We start from the raw sequence: 17170 nt of genomic DNA on the forward strand, positions 1-17170 counted from the left end.
CAAGGATGGACAAAAGAACCTTGAAAGGCTCCAATTCTAGGAATGTGAAAACAAAGTGAAGTCATATGTCTATGTCTCCTTCGTGTACCTGCCTGTGTGTGTGTGTGCTCACCCTGCTGCCCAGCTCGGAGGGGAACTTGGTCTGGAAGCGGCAGACGGTTCCTTCGCTGTAGTCTCTCTGGATGAACACCTTGGTGGCTAGAGACGGACTCTGCCTCAACTCCTGAAGGTTATGGAACTGTGGAGGAAGAGAGAGAGAGTAGAACGAGAGATATGGAAGAGAGGAGGGGTGTCAGAAAGAAAAGGGGTGAGGAAGAGCGAGGAGGGAGATACAGAGAGGGGAGAAAGAAAGACAGGAGATACAGAGGGAGTGGAGAAAGAGAGAGATGGGAGAGACAGGAGGAATGGGAGGAACAGAGATTGTCAAGGATCAAGGAGCCAAAACACACTGACACAAATTGAAATTGAGAAAATACTGCAATGTTAGGTCGGTCTTATATTGCCCTTCAGCCACTGAATGAAAATAGGTGGGTAAAAGAATGTCTCTGAAGCACAAAGAACTGAAGCCAAACAGTAGAGTCAAGCATACTTACAGTATTGGAAGAAGGATTGGTATATCATATTTCTGCGGCAGTTTCACTGAGCTGTGTGGTATTTTATATTAAATTCTGGGTATTTTGGTTCCTGGATGCTGATTGGCTTATATAGCATGTCAGCCCTATGTATAATCAGACAATATACCACGGGGATGACGCAAAAATTATTGTTTACTGTTCTATTTATGTACAGTTGAAGTCTATATACACCTTAGCAAAATACATTTAAACTCAGTTTTTTGTAATTCCTAACATTTAATCCTTGTAAAAATTCCCTGTCTTAGGTCAGTTAAGTTCACCACTTTATTTTAAGAATGTGAAATGTCAGAATAATAGTAGAGAGAATGATTTATTTCAGCTTTTATAACTTTCATCACATTCCCAGGTGGTCAGAAGTTTACATACACTCAATTAGTATTTGGTAGCATTGCATTTAAATTGTTTAACTTGGGTAAAACGTTTTGGGTAGCCTTCCACAAGCTTCCCACAATAAGTTGGGTGAATTTTGGCCCATTCCTCCTGACAGAGCTGGTGTAACTGAGTCAGGTTTGTAGGCCTCCTTGCTCACACACGCTTTTACAGATATGCCCACAAATTGTCTATAGGATTGAGGTCAGGGCTTTGTGATGGCCACTCCAATACCTTGACTTTGTTGTCCTTAAGCCATTTTTCCACAACTTTGGAAGTATGCTTGGGGTCATTGTCCATTTGAAGGACCCATTTGCGACCAAGCTTTAACTTCCTGACTGATGTCTTGAGATGTTGCTTCACTATCTCCACATCATTTTCCTACCTCATGATGCCATCTATTTTGTGAAGTGCACCAGCCCCTCCTGCAGCAAAGCACCCCTACAACATGATGCTGCCACCCCCGTGCTTCACGGTTGGGATGGTGTTCCTCGGCTTGCAAGCCTCCCTCTTTTTCCTCCAAACATAACAATGGTCATTATGGCCAAACAGTTCTATTTTTGTTTCATCAGACCAGAGGACATTTCTCCAAAAAGTACGATCTTTGTCCCCATGAGCAGTTGCAAACCGTAGTCTGGATTTTTTATGGCGGTTTTAGAGCAGTGGCTTCTTCCTTGCTGAGCAGCCTTTCAGGTTATGTCGATATAGGACTTGTTTTACTGTGGATAAATATACTTTTGTACCTGTTTCCTCCAGCATCTTCACAAGGTCCTTTGCTGTTGTTTTGGGATTGATTTGCACTTTTCGCACCAAAGTACGTTCATCTATAGGAGAGAGAATACATCTCCTTCCTGAGTGGTATGACAGCTGCGTAGTCCCATAGTGTTTATACTTGCGTACTACTGTTTGTACAGATGAACGTGGTACCTTCAGGCGTTTGGAATTTGCTCCCAAGAAATGAACCAGACTTGTGGAGGTCTACAATTTTTTTTCTGAGGTCTTGGCTGATTTCTTTTGATTTTCCCATGATATCAAGCAAAGAGGCACTGAGTTTGAAGGTAGGCCTTGAAACTCAAAATGATGTCAATTAGCCTATCAGAAGCTTCTAAAGCCATGACATCATTTTCTGGAATTTTCCAAGCTGTTAAAAGGCACAGTCAACTTAGCGTATGTAAACTTCTGACTCACTGGAATTGTGATACAAGTGAAATAAAGTGTCTGTAAACAATTGTTGGAAAAATGACTTGTGTCATGCACAAAGTAGATGTCCTAACCGACTTGCCAAAATTATAGTTTGTTAACAACAAATTTGTGGAGTGGATGAAAAATAAGTTTTAATGACTCCAACCTAAGTGTATGTAAACTTCCAACTTCAACTCTAGGTAACCAGTTTATAATAGCAATAAGGCACCTCAGGGGTTTGTGGTACATGCCAATATACCACGGCTAAGGACTGTTTCCTGGCACTCTGCTTCGTGCAGTGCTTAAGAACAGCCCTTAGCCATGGTATATTTAAGCAATAAGGCCCGAGGGGGCGTGGTATACGGCCAATATACCACGGCTATGGGCTGTTTTCAAGCACGACGCAATGCGGAGTGCTCGGATACAGCCCTTAGCCGTGGTATATTGGCCATACACCACAAACCCGAGGTGCCTTATTGCTATCCTAAACTGGTTATTAATGTAACTATAGCAGTGGTATACGGTCTGATATACCACGGCTGTCAGCCAATCAGCATTCAGGGATCGAACCACCCAGTTTAGCCAATATACCACACCCCTTCGGGCCTTACTGCGTAAATAGACAACGCAGCTGGAAGTGAATGGCATCAGCACACACATGCACGCACACACACACACACAATACTGCATTAATCTGTCAACAACAGTGCATGCTCAGCTATCGCTGCCATTACATAACTTGTCAATCAACAGCACAATTATAGTAATAGACAAAATTAAGAGGAACCACTTCAGAACAGTGTGCCGGAGTCAACTATATTACACCAAAATATTCAATGTCTGCATCCCAAATGGCACCTCATTCTCTTTATAGGGCACTACTTTTGACCAGGTCCCATAGGGCTAGGGTTAAAATAGTGCTCTATATAGGGAATAGGGTGCCAATGGAGCGCAGTTATATACTTCAGGTTTGGAGAGGGTGAGTGAGCCAAAGTCAGCTTGTCCCGTGAATATTACAGGATTATTACCCTCTCTGTGAGGAGAGGAGTCAGAGACAAGGGGTCCACAAAGTTTATATTCATAGAAGAACACACGGACAGCAATTTAACATGAGTGTGTGTAATTTTTACCTAAATTCCAAAGTGTTTCCTTGACACATGTTGACGTTTAAATATTATATTGGACAAAGTATTACTGTGTGTATTTTTTGCCAAGAACTGATGATTATATTGATTATTGCCAATATTTTGGGAGTTGCTAAGGCTAATGAATCTAACAACAATGATGTAGCATACAAATACATGATCTTAGAATGAACATTTGAGCTTCTACATTCACTATCTGTTCTACACTGAAAAATAAGGATACGGTTAGGGTACAGTATTGTTCCTGGGGTTACAAAAATATCAAACTACACATAATGTACCTTCAAAGGTACACATACAATCTCACGTGGTACTGTTTGGTACTTTTTAGGGTACATGTGCAGATAATCTAGTATAATGTTACATTTTTTTACCCAATATTCTGAATATAAAAGGTACAATCATCACACACTCTCAAAAACCACATCCATCCTCATCATATTTCCCAGCATGGTCTATTGCAAGTAGATTTTTAGAATTGTTTGTTTCAATGTGTGTCTTTGCATGCATATTGATTGATTGATCTTATGCTACACAAAGATAAATAACATCCCCACTGGACACAAACTGGTAGAATCAACGTTGTTTCAAAGTCAGTAATGTAAACTGTTATTTTGAAGGATTATGTCATCCTGGTAACCAATTTTCAACATAGACAAACCTTGTATAAAATATACTGAAATTGTACCTTGAAAGAACGTCAGATCTTACATTCACTGTTGCTATCGAAGACATTCCAAAGGGTAAGTTTAACAGAAAAAATGATATATAACCATACTTTATAAGTCATATTTCATAAATGGTACTATTTAGGCCTATATTGCATTTGCGATGTCATCAACAGCTATTGTTTCAACTCAACCCAGGGTTCAACTAAAAATAGACTATATATATATATAGGCCTAGGGTTTCAAGCTTCGGTTGATTTAAAATGTAATCTTCAAGTTAATAATTTAGTGCCTTCCCTGTAGCTCAGTTGGTAGAGCATGGTGTTTGCAACGCCAGGGTTGTGGGTTCAATTCCCACGGGGGGCCAGCACAGAAAAAAATTTATGAAATTGTATGAAATGTATGCGTTCACTACTGTAAGTCGCTCTGGATAAGAGCGTCTGCTAAATGACTAAAATGTAAAATATGTTGGATTCACGTTTCCATCGCAACCAAAAATCTAAGTTAAATAATAGGACTAAATCAAATCAAACTTTAAAAGTGCATTTAAAGTTTGAATTTATTTGATTTAGTCCCATTCTTTAATTCAGATTTTTGGTTGCGATGGAGACGTGAATCCAACATATAAATTATTAACTTGAAGATTACATTTTAAATCATCCGAAACTTGAAACCCTAGGCCTATATATATATATATATATAGTCTATTTTTAGTTTAACCCTGGGTTGAATGGAAACAATAGCTGTTGATGACATCGCAACTGCTATATTTTTAAGCTGGATATTGAATTATGTTTGATTGTCAACGCATCTAAATATCAACATTTGAAGGACATAAGCAGATTTTTGTTTTAAGGCAATCCCAAACCTTAACCCTTACCTTAACCATTCGTAATGAATGCCAGCCCTTAAGATTTTGAAGTTAACGCCTAAACCTAACCCTAAACACTTAGAAATTTGACATTTGAAACAACTTTGAAATTTGACGTTTGAGAAACATGGATGAACGTCTAATTCTGAAGTGTGACTGTGAGAGCTACAGTAGTTGGTCTTCTTACTGGAACCTCCCATTTCACCACTTTCATCTAAAACAGGCAGGTGAAAGCATCCAGACAATACAGTACAGTCCCCTTATTGCCTTGATCTCTCAGACGCTACCTCATTAGAGGGTAATATCCCCCCTGTATGTATGTATGTATGTATGTATGTATGTATGTATGTATGTATGTATGTATGTATGTATGTATGTATGTATGTATGTATGTATTGGTACCACAGAGTGTTTCAAAACAGAGAGCAAACATATCGGTATGTTCCAATCACAGTCACTCATATCACAACACAGCAAACACACAAATGGACACACACACATAAAAACACACACACACACACACCCATCACAAATCTTGTTGACAATGACATAACATTATTGTGCTATAATCATTGCAACAGATCAAACTCAGTGATCAAGACATCATTAAGACCTTATTAATAGTGATGTAATTACCATGGTAATTACTTCGTCCTACACTGTTGCTAGGGGAAGCATGAAATAATCTGTCCTAACAGCAACGGAAACAGGCCTAAATACAGAGAGATGGAGAGATATAAATAGAGAGAGTGGGGGGGAAGAGAAATAATTAAGAGACGGAGCAGAGAGAGAGAGAGAGAAAGAGAGACAGAGAGATGACTATGTGCTTGCAGGCATACAGATATCAGTACCTTCTATTTTCCTAGAGACACAAAGCTCTGTACAGTCATATCAATATAGACCGATAGAACTGAACTTCAGCCAGCCTGCTAACAAACTTTCTCCTCATTGGCATAGGTTTACAAAGAGTAACTTTACATGCTGTTACAACACAAGACATTACAAACAGTTATTGCAGAATGTGTAAGTGATCTCTGTGTGAATTATACCAATGACCTTAGCGCTATGCTCCTACCAACTGAGCTAAACTAGAACCTCTAATGTAGCAGAGGTGGTTTGGTGAACTACGCTCGCATGACTAACATTGCCTTAGGCCTGAGGAGCCGTGTTAGCTCACAAAACGTTGTTAGGTGACTGGGGTTCAAAACCATGTTCGTCATATTCTTTGGAGGCCATGTAATCTAAACAGTAGGCTAAGTAGGTTTGGCCTACTTTTGAACTGACAACAGAAGCATACACACACACTTTCTGTGCTCAGCTAACCGCACAGGAGGAAAGCTGCATTTGTGCAACCGTAAGCATGCCACTAATCATGAACACACGCACACACATACAGTAGATGCCTCCAAGGCCACTACTCATGAATTTATAATCTCTGCATTATTTCTCATGAAATGCCAGAGGGGAAAAGGGGAGAGAGAAGAAGGGAGCCAGGCTCCGGCAGTCTTCAGTTAGTCCCATGAGATTAGTGTTTTTTTCTCTACCTCAGGTTATTCCTCCTTCCTTCTTTTTTTCTCTCCATCCTTCTGTTGCTTGTTTACCACAACAAGCGTTCTTCTTTCCTCATGTTGCCTTTTTGACTGATGAGGTAGCTACAGGAATTTGAATAGCATGCAATACAAAGATGTTATGAAGCTTGAAATTGAAACTATAAATGGTATTGTCAAGCTGCATATTAGATATATTTAATGTATTTGATCAGGGGTCCGGTTAACGCAGAATCCTGCGTTTTTCCACGCAGAAAAAATATAAAATGCATAAGAAATATCTTGCTGCGTTTTGTAAATGCAGATCTAAAATGCGTCTTATCGTAATTTCTGCTTGGCATCAGACACATTTTGTGCTTCAATTGCACTTCTCCACTCCCATGAGAATTCACGAACGGGCATTCAATTAGCAGACAGCGCTCTGAATCATACGTAGCTACATTTCAATGGTGCTCTTCTCAGCGTAGCCTACTTTTCTTTGGTAAAATGCAAGATTAACTTCAAGCAAAACATTAGGAAATGTACACTACATGACCAAAAGCATGTGGACACATGCTTGTCAAACATCTCATTCCAAAATCATGGGCATTAATATGGAGTTGGTCCCCACTTTGCTCCTATAACAGGGCTCCCGAGTGGCACAGCGGTCTAAGGCACTGCATCTCAGTGCTAGAGGAGTCACTCCAGACCCTGGTTCGATCCCGGGCTGTATCACAACCGGCCATGATCGGAGTCCCATAGGGTGGCACACAATTGGCCCAGTGTCGTCCGGTTTAGAGGAGAGTTTGGCCGGGGTAGGCTGTCACTGTAAAATAACTGACTTGCATGTCAAATAAAGTTAAAATAAACAGCCTCCACTCTTCTGGGAAGGCTTTCCACTATATTTTAAAATATTGCTGTGGTCACTTTCAGCCACAAGAGCATTGGTGAGGTCGGGCACTGATGTTGAGCGATTAGACTTGGCTCGCAGTCGACGTTCCAATTCATCCCAAAGGTGTCCGATGGGGTTGAGGTCAGGGCTCTGTGCAGGCCAGTCAAGTTCTTCCACACCAATCTCGACAAACCATTTCTGTATGTACCTCGCTTTGTTCACATGGGTAATGTCATGCTGAAACAGGAAAGGGTCTTCCTCAAACTGTTGCCACAAAGTTGGGAGGACAAAATCGTCTAGAATGACATTGTATGCTGTAGCGTTAAGATGTCCCTTCACTGGAACTAAGGGGCAAAGAAAAACAGCCCCAGACCATTATTCCTCCTCCCCAAATGTTACAGTTGACACTATGCGTTTGGGCAGGTAGCGTTCTCCTGGCATCTGACAAACCCAGATTCGTCCGTCGGACTGCCAGATGGTGCAGCGTGATTCATCACTCCAGAGAACACATTTCCACTGCTCCAGTGTCCAATGGTGGCGAGCTTTACACCACTCCAGCCGACGCTTGGCATTGCGCATGGTGTTCTTAGGAGTTTGTGCGGCTGCTCGGCCGGAACCATTTCATGAAGCTCCCGACTAACAGTTCTTGTGCTGACGCTGCTACGAGAGGCAGTTTGGAACTCGGTAGTGAGTGTTGCAACCGAGGACAGGCGATTTTTACGCGTAATGCGCTTCAGCACTCGGCAGTCCCGTTCTGTGAGCTTGAGTCGCCTACCACTTCACAGCTGAGCCGTTGTTGCTCCTAGATGTTTCCACTCCACACTAACAGCCCTTACAGTTGACCGGGGCAGCTCTAGCAGGGCAGACATTTTATGAACTGTCTTGTTGGAAAGGTGGCATCCTATGACAGTGCCATGTTGAAAGTCACTGAGCGCTTCAGTCAGGCCATTCTACTGCCAATGTTTGTCTATGGAGATTGCATGGCTGTGTGCTCGAGTTTATACACCCATCATCAATGGTTGTGGCTGAAATAGCCGAATCCACTAATTTAAAGGGGTGTCCACATTCTTTTGAGTATATAGTGTAGCTGGCTACATTCTTTCTATGATAAACGTTCGAAATATGATGGCCATACTTCTTTGTAAGCTTGTGTGGCTGCCAGCCTAATAGCGTTGCACTTCTGTTGTCATCTGATGAAAACTAAGCTATTTTCTGCCGAATGTGTTGCACTAATGTATTTTTTGTGACGGTAAACTATAGTTGCATACCCCTGATCCCTCTATTGAATTATAAAAAAAAACACTTGACTTTCAATAAAAAATGCCGGTGAAACGGTTTAAAATGCTGATTTCTGAATTCTAGTGTGACCCCTGTTGATAATAGGAATCCATGTACCGTTCCAATTGATTTACTTCAATGTATAAAGACATGCATTCACTCATAATGAACACAGAATAAGGTTCTGATCTTCTCATTGGCTGAGATTCTTCCTTAGCCAATTTCTAATAGAAGTTACTGTATGCACAACACTTGTCTTAAAAACCTCTGAGCGTTTCTGGACTGACATTCTGGTGTACAAAGCTGTGAATGTTGTAGGATCCCGTCACTTATAGTGCCAGAAAGCCCCATCTTTCTGCTCTCCGCTCCCACTCTCTCAGCGGAGCTGACTTGAAGTGTCAGGTTTCAGACCCACATTTGCATATCCAGACAAATAATCGATTTGGTCTTCCTCTGAGCGACTCAGCCCTGCCTGTGTGATGGCATAAAAACAGTGACAGTCCAGCCTGTGATATTCTCAGCCGGATCTAGAGCTCTCAACATGCAAACATACATAATTTCATTGAATTTAAACAAGACCATTTTCTCTTGGTCACAGACAGACAAAATCACCTTGTGCTTAAAGCTGAAGTTGTAACGAGTCTGCACACATTGAATGGTGTCTCTGCACCGCTCAGTGGATGCTTAGGAGAAAATTCTCTGTTGTAAGTTATATGAAATGGTGTCAATATTGTACTGTCACTGAGGATAATCCTATTTATTTTAGTTCTAAAAAATGTGAAATCTTATAGTAAGTCATTTATAATTTTATTGTTACTATATTTAGAAAGCATCATTTGTCACACCCTGATCTGTTTCACCTGTCTTGGTGATTGTCTCCACCCACCTGCAGGTGTCTCCTGTTTCCCCATTAGTCCCCAGTGTATTTATCCCTGTTTCCTGTCTCTCTGTGTTTCTCCTAGCTCCTATTTTTCCCAGTCTCTGTTTTTTCCTAGCCCTCCTGGTTTTGACCCTTGCATGTCCTGACGCCGAATCCGCCTGCCTGACCACTCTGCCTGTTCTGACCTCGAGCCTGCCTATCCCCTGGTACTGTTTTGACTCTGACCTGGTTTATGAATTCTCGCCTGTCCCCGACCTGCCTTTTACCTACCCCTTTTGGTGTAATAAATATCGGAGCTCATCCATCTGCCTCCTGAGTCTGCATTTGAGTCTCGCCTTGTGCCCTTATATAATTATGTTTGGGTATGTCTATTTAGGCAGAAATCAACATTTTGCCCTACTGTATCATTCAAGAGGAACAGGCTGCTTGGAAACAACAACACAGGTTACTTACAGAAAAAAACAAATGTGCAATACTTTTCTTTTCTTGTTAAAATGCTACAAATGAAAAAAAACAGGCTAGTTACACAACAGTAACTCTGCACATATTCACACATGCACGGTCATACACACACACACACAAATTACATTATTCCTTAGAGGGGACTGATTGGAGAGAACAATTACTAGATCATTACACATCGCTTCTGTTTTCTGTCTCACTGTATGGCTCGCTCTCTCCCCCCATGCTTCTCTCCTTTCATCCCTTTTCATTGGCCCCACCTCCATCTCTCCTCTTTCTTCCTCTCTGTAAGCTCTCTATCTACTTCAGTCTATGTCTGTCTGTCTGGGTCTCTCTTCCTCTCACTCGGTCTGTCTGTCTGTCTCTCTCTCTCGCCTGTGTAGTACTGTGGTCCTCTCTTCAGTTCATCAGTGTGACAGTGTGCCTCAGACATGGTGTGGACACTGTCAGCAGGGTATACAAGCCCCCCCACACACACTGTGTGTGAAATATTCCCTGACAGTCAGCATACAAGGACCTTGTACAGAAGGCACCCTTTCCTTCTCAACAACCAGCTTGGTATGACCGTTTTCCTCTGGATGTAGTACCCTGCAATTCTTGTCAAATTGCAAGATATAACAAACAAGATATTATTATTATGACCACAGAACAGCCATTGTAATTTTATCTCAGAGTTCTATTTAATCAAACTAGTCTTCAGTTGTGGTCTAATAGGAAACAACTCAGCATTTAGTCTTGACTCAACATTTAGGAAACATTGTTCTAGGCCACTGACTCAGGCCTATATGAGACTGTGTGTGTGTGTGTGTGTGTGTGTGTGTGTGTGTGTAAAATGTGCTGTTCATTTGAGACTCCAGTGGCTGATGGTAACAAACTGCAGCAGCCTGTTCACATTAAATATGTCATGGATAATTGATGGGCTTTGGACATGTGTGTGTGTGTGTGTGTGTGTGTGTGTGTGTGTGTGTGTGTGTGTGTGTGTGTGTGTGTGTGTGTGTACTTGCGTGTGTGCATGCGCATGATTGATGGAACTTGGAGAAGACTGCTGGCAGACCACCAGAGAAAATCAGCACAGCTCTGCCATCGACTCCAAGGCCTGGAAACACAAAAGATCAATCTGACAGCTCAGCGCTTAGCTCCACTGCCTTACTTACAGCTACACATGGTCAGACACACATGCACCCACTCTCACACACAGACTACACAAACTGTGCTCCACTAACTAGTGGGTCTGAGAGAACACACACACCACACACACACACAGTCTGACAAGGGCAACAATTGTGCTCATTAAAGACAGCAAAGACCTTGACACATCATGCCACACACACACACACACACACACACACACACACACACACCCAGCGGGCCAGACCAGACAGTGTGATTCCCTGAGGCGAAACACTGAGTCACTAGGCTGAGCTGAGGCCTCACAGACATACAGTACAGTAGACTGTGACAGCTCTGAGCCCCACCCATCTATAGAGGATAGAGGAGTCAGAACAACACCCAAGGACACTAAGCCTGTGTCCAAAATGGCAACCTATTCCTTAGTGCCATAGGGCTCTGTTCAAAAGTAGGGAATAAGTAGGGAATACCGTGCCATATGAGTCGCAGTCTAAGCTCTTCACTGGTCAAAACGCCAGAACCATCTTGGTCAAAAGGCCCAACAACATGTTTGTTTCCTGCGTTGCAGTAAAAACAATCATGTTGGTGTGAGTTTATCCACGCACTTCTATGTGCATGTGGATTTGTTGGTTAGAGCATGGCGGTAGGAACTCAAAAATGGAGGGTTAAAAACCTGCAAGAATTACACTAAAAATGCAAACACTTACTGTACTGTTTGGACAAAAGTGTTTACTAAGTGGCATGTTACTGCTTTAATGCATTTTCTAAACAATGATTTGTCTAACAGGATAATATAATAATAAAATATGCCACTCAGCTAACCCACGTACTGGTAAGTACAATACCAGTTAAAAGTTTGGACACCTACTAATTCAAAGGTTTTCCTTTATTTTTACTATTTTCTACATTGTAGAATAATAGTGAAGACATCAAATCAAAATATATTTTATATTAGAGATTCTTCAAAGTAGCCACCCTTTGCTTTGATGACAGCTTTGCACACTCTTGGCATTCTCTCAACCAGCTTCATGAGGTAGTCACCTGGAATGCATTTCAATTAACAGGTGTGACTTGTTAAAAGTTAATTTGTGGAATTTCTTTCCTTCTTAATGCGTTTGAGCCAATCAGTTGTGTTGTGACAAGGTAGGGGGGTATACAGAAGATAGCCCTATTTGGTAAAAGACCAAGTCCATATTATAGCAAGAACAGCTCAAATAAGCAAAGAGAAATGAAAGTCCCTCATGACTTTAAGACATGAAGGCCAGTCAATACAGAAAATGTCAAGAACTTTGAAAGTTTCTTCAAGTGCAGTCGCAAAAACCATCAAGCGCTATGATTAAACTGGCTCTCATGAGGACCGCCACAGGACAGGAAGACCCAGTGTTACCTTTGCTGCAGAGGATAAGTTACCAGCCTCAGAAATTGCAGCCCAAATAAATGCTTCACAGAGTTCAAGTAACAGACACACCTCAACATCAACTGTTCAGAGGAGACTGTGAATCAGGCCTTCATGGTCAAATTGCTGCAAAGAAACCACTACTAAAGGACACCAATAATAAGAAGAGACTTGCTTGGGCCAAGAAACACAAGCAATGGACATTAGACCAAATTTGAGATTTTTGGTTCCAACCGCTGTGTAGCTGTGAGACACAGAGTAGGTGAACGGATGATCTCCGCATGTGTGGTTCCCACCGTGAAGAATGGAGGAGGTGGTGTGATGGTGCTTTGCTGGTTACACTGTCTGTTTTATTTAGAATTCAAGGCACACTTAACGAGCATGGCTACCACAGCATTCTGCAGCGATACGCCATCCCATCTGGTTTGCGCTTAGTGGGACTATCATTTGTTTTTCAACAGGACAATTACCCAACACACCTCCAGGCTGTGTAAGGGCTATTTGACCAAGAGAGTGATGGTGTGCTGCATCAGATAACCTGGCCTCCACGATCACCCGACCTCAACCCAATTGAGATGGTTTGGGATGAGTTGGACCGCAGAGTGAAGAAAAAGCAGCCAACAAGTGCTCAGCATATGTGGGAACTCCTTCAAGACTGTTGGAAAAGGATTCCAGGTGAAGCTGTTTGAGAGAATGCCAAGAGTGTGCAATGCTGTCATCAAGTCTAAGGGTGGCTACTTTGAAGAATCTCAAATATAAAATATATGATTATTTGGTTATTACATTGGTTAACACTTTTTTGATTATTACATGATTCCATATGTTATTTCATAGTTTTGATGTCTTCACTGTTATTCTACAATGTAGAAAATAGTCAAAATAAAGAAAAACCCTTGAATGAGTAGGCGTGTCCAAACTTTCGACTGGTACTGTTTGTATCATGTACCCTTCTTGGAATTGAACCCACGACGTGACTAGTGCCGTGACCTTATCAACTGAGCCACAGAACCACACTGAGAAGGAACATGTGCTTTGTGTACAGAAATCACTGGACAGTACTTCACCTTGTAACATAAATGAATAGTTACAACCATGCCAGTCACCCTGTCCCACAGTGACATCAGCCCTGCTGGCCCTAGCATTGCTAAGCATTACAACCTGCTATAACAGACACACACAGTCTCTCTCTCCGTCACACACAGTCTCTCTCTCCGTCACACACAGTCTCTCTCTCCGTCACACACAGTCTCTCTCTCCCACACACACACACACACACACACACACACACACACACACACACACACACACACACACGTTGATGCTGTTAGAGGAAGCTGTTCGTGATCGAGCGTGCAAGCATGTGTGTGCATGTGTGTGTGTTGTTGTTAGTTAGATGAAACAGCATCACAGCACATTCAGGCTACGGAACATAGGCCGTTACAATCCTGTACAGATTACTTGGAAATGAACGTTGAAATCATATTTAGTTGCTATGTGTGACCAACCTGGTGTCGAACACAGATTAGCATCTCAGTGTAAGCCCACTGAGCAAAAGGCAAGGCATCACAAGTCTTCAGATCTTTGGCAAGGTTACTCATCAGGTGAGTATACTTAACTTAACCAACTCCCCTACAATTGGAAACCATGCAGTTCTCAAACCCTGTCCTGATGGATGCTATATGGAAACAGTGATTGTCATATATCCTTGTTGACATCTTGTTAGTACAGTGACCATGACTGCTACTGTACTTGTTGGAGGCACAGCAAGGTGACAGTCAGATGCAAACGTCTCTGCATCTCTAACAATCCACTGAATCTAATTTAGAATTCAGCCAGCTCTGCATTGCAATGTATTGAAATTCCCAAAGAATGTGTGATGAGAAATATGACCACACACACGTACACACACAGCTCTGCCGCTGTCCATGGTGCTGATCATGATACAGTGGAGTAACCACTAGGTGCGCACCCCCAACCAAATTGGACTGACTCACATTCTAGAGTAAGATGCATATATTATTACCAAACAAAAATAAAATGCAAAATATAAAACGTGTTGGTCCCATGCTTCATGAGCGGAAAAAAAAATCCCAGAAATGTTCCATATGACAAAAAGCTTATTTCTCTCAAATGTTGTGCACAAATTTGTTTACATTCTTATTAGTGAGCATTTCTCTTTTGTCAAGACAATCCATCCACCTGACAAGTGTGGCATATCAAGAAGCTGATTTAACAGAATGATCATTACACAGGTGCATCTTGTGCCGGGGACAATAAAAGGCCACTTTAAAATGTTCAGTTTTGTCACACAACGCCACTGATGTCTCAAGTTTTGAGGGAGCGTGCAATTGGCATGCTGACTGCAGGACTGTCCACCAGAGCTGTTGCCAGAGAATTTAATGTTAATTTCTTTACCATAATGTTGTTTTAGAGAACTTGTCAGTACGTCCAACTGGCCTCACAACCACAGACCACGTGTAACCAAGCCAGCCCAGGACCTCCACATCCGGCTTCTTCACCTGCGGGATCGTCTGAGACCAGCTTCCCAGACAGCTAATGAAACTGATGAGTATTTATGTCTGAAATAAAGCCCTATTGTGGGGAAAATCAAATGCTGATTGGCTAGGCCTGGCTCCTCAGTGGGTGGGCCTATGCCATCCCAGGCCCACCATGGCTGTGCCCCTGCCCAGCCATGTGAAATCTATATATTAGGGCCTAATTAATTTATTTCAACTGACTGATTTCATTAGATGAAGTGTAACTCACTAAAATCGTTGAAATGGTTGTATTTATATTTTTGTTCAGTAACGTTATCTATGCTTCGTGGATACCGGAATTGCCAGTGACTCTTTTTGTGACATTCAGAACATACTGTAGGCTGTGCTACCGGTATGTGTGTGGATGAGAAAGCCACCATTATATTTGGTCGATCGGTAAAATATGATGTTTGATGCAGTTTGCTTACAGGACTGCCTCCTTGCTCTTGAACCCCGTTTTCGGTCGTGTTAAAACGGGCCTCCCGCCACGGAATGATACAATAAACCAGCTGTCCGTCGTTCATTCCAACAGCCCGTTTCTCATCGGTTGAATCAAAGGCACAGCGAGGATAGACTGCATATCGCTACAAATTCAACCTACCATGATCTTTTTCTCACAAGGAAAAAAAATGTATACATTTCCACTGAGTATTATTCTACACAACAACGAATAAGATGTTAAATTAGCCTAAAGTCTTACCTCAGTCGCCATGTTGCCATGAGACGGTGCAGGATTCTGTCCTGTGCTGAAATAGGTGCTGAAATCGTCTGCTCGTGGGACAGCGTAGCTCGAGCTTCGGGGGGATGCACTTGCCAGGCTCGAGCGTGTGTGTGGGGAGGGGGGGAGCAATGACTGTATGTATGTGAGCGAGAGAGAGACAGATGCTCTGGGGTGAGGGGGAGGTTGGTAATTACAGACTAGGCTAGTTTATAATTATATGGATGGAAAAGAAAGAAGACAAGTTCTTAGATAGTAAACTGGAGGACAGGAGTCTTCAAAGGTATGCTGCTGTGTAAACATACACTGAATAAAAATATAAATGCAACATACAACAATTTCAAAGATTTTACTGAGTGACAATTCATAAGGAAATCAGTCAGTTGAAATAATTTCGTTGGTCCCTAATCTATGAAGTTCACATGACTGTGAATACAGATATGCGTCTGTTGTCAAAAATACATTTAGAAAAAAGTAGGGCCTTCATTTGCCTCATGCAGCGTGACACATCTCCTTCCCATAGAGTTAATCAGACTGTTGATTGTGGCCTGTGGAATGTACTCCCACTCCTCTTCAATGGCTGTGTGAAGTTGCTGTCCTACACGTCGATCCAGAGCTTCCCAAACATGCTCAAAGGATGACATGTCTGGTGAGTATGCAGGCCATGGAAGAACTGGGACATTTTCAGCTTCCAGGAGTTGTGTACAGATCTATGTGACATGGGGCTGTGCATTATCATGCTGAAACATGAGGTGATGGCGGTGGATGAATGGCATGACAATGGGCCTCAGGATCTCATCACGGTACCTCTGTGCATTCAAATTGCCATCGATAAAATGCATTTGTGTTAGTTGTCCGTAGCTTTTGCCTGCTCATACCATAACCCCACTGCCACCATGGGCATTCTGTTCACAACCTTTAAAATCAGCAAACCGCTTGCCCACACAACGCTATGCATGCTGAAACTGCGATTCATCTGTGAAGAGCACACTTCTCCAGTGTGCCACTGGCCATCAAAGGTGAGCATTTGCCGAACTGCAGTCAGGTCAAGACCCTGGTGAGGATGATGAGCACGTAGTTGAGCTTCCCTGAGACGGTTTGACAGTCTGTTGAGAAATTATTTGGTTGTGCAAACCGACAGTTTCATCAGCTGTCCGGGTGGCTGGTCTCAGATGATCCCGCAGGTGAAGAAGCCAGATGTGGAGGTCCTGGGCTGGCGTGGTTACATGAGGTCTGTGGTTGTGAGGCCGGTTGGACGTACTGACAAATTCTCTAAAACGACGTTGGCGGCAGCTTATGGTAGGGAAATGAACATTACATTCTCTGGCAACAGCTCTGGTGGACATTCCTGCAGTCAGCATGCCAATTCCACACTCCCTCAAAACTTGAGAAATCTGTGGTTTTGTGTTGTGTGACAAAACTGCACATTTCAGAGTATCCTTTTATTGTCCCCAGCACAAGGTGCACCTTTGTAATGATCATG

At 42.4% G+C, this 17170-nt stretch overlaps 1 protein-coding gene across 4 annotated transcripts in view; it reads right to left on the reverse strand.

Moving 5' to 3' along the window:
• Positions 1–15795, reverse strand: part of LOC106612991 (golgin subfamily A member 7B) — a 41255-nt gene extending 25460 nt beyond the window's left edge. For 2 of the 4 annotated variants that reach the window (XM_014214796.2, XM_014214779.2), the window contains exons 1-2: positions 15670–15792; positions 89–238 (exon numbers count right to left, since the gene is read on the reverse strand). In XM_014214796.2, coding sequence (XP_014070271.1) covers positions 89–238; positions 15670–15681 — 162 coding nt within the window. In that variant the 5' untranslated portion in view covers positions 15682–15792. Of the gene's footprint in view, positions 1–88; positions 239–15669 lie in introns of all 4 variants that reach the window. The other 2 variants (XM_014214806.2, XM_014214788.2) reach the window with 2 other exon arrangements.
• Between the last annotated feature and the right edge of the window lie 1375 nt (positions 15796–17170).

Source organism: Salmo salar, chromosome ssa01 (assembly GCF_905237065.1).
Source record: "Salmo salar chromosome ssa01, Ssal_v3.1, whole genome shotgun sequence".
NCBI classification, from domain to species: Eukaryota; Metazoa; Chordata; class Actinopteri; order Salmoniformes; family Salmonidae; genus Salmo; species Salmo salar.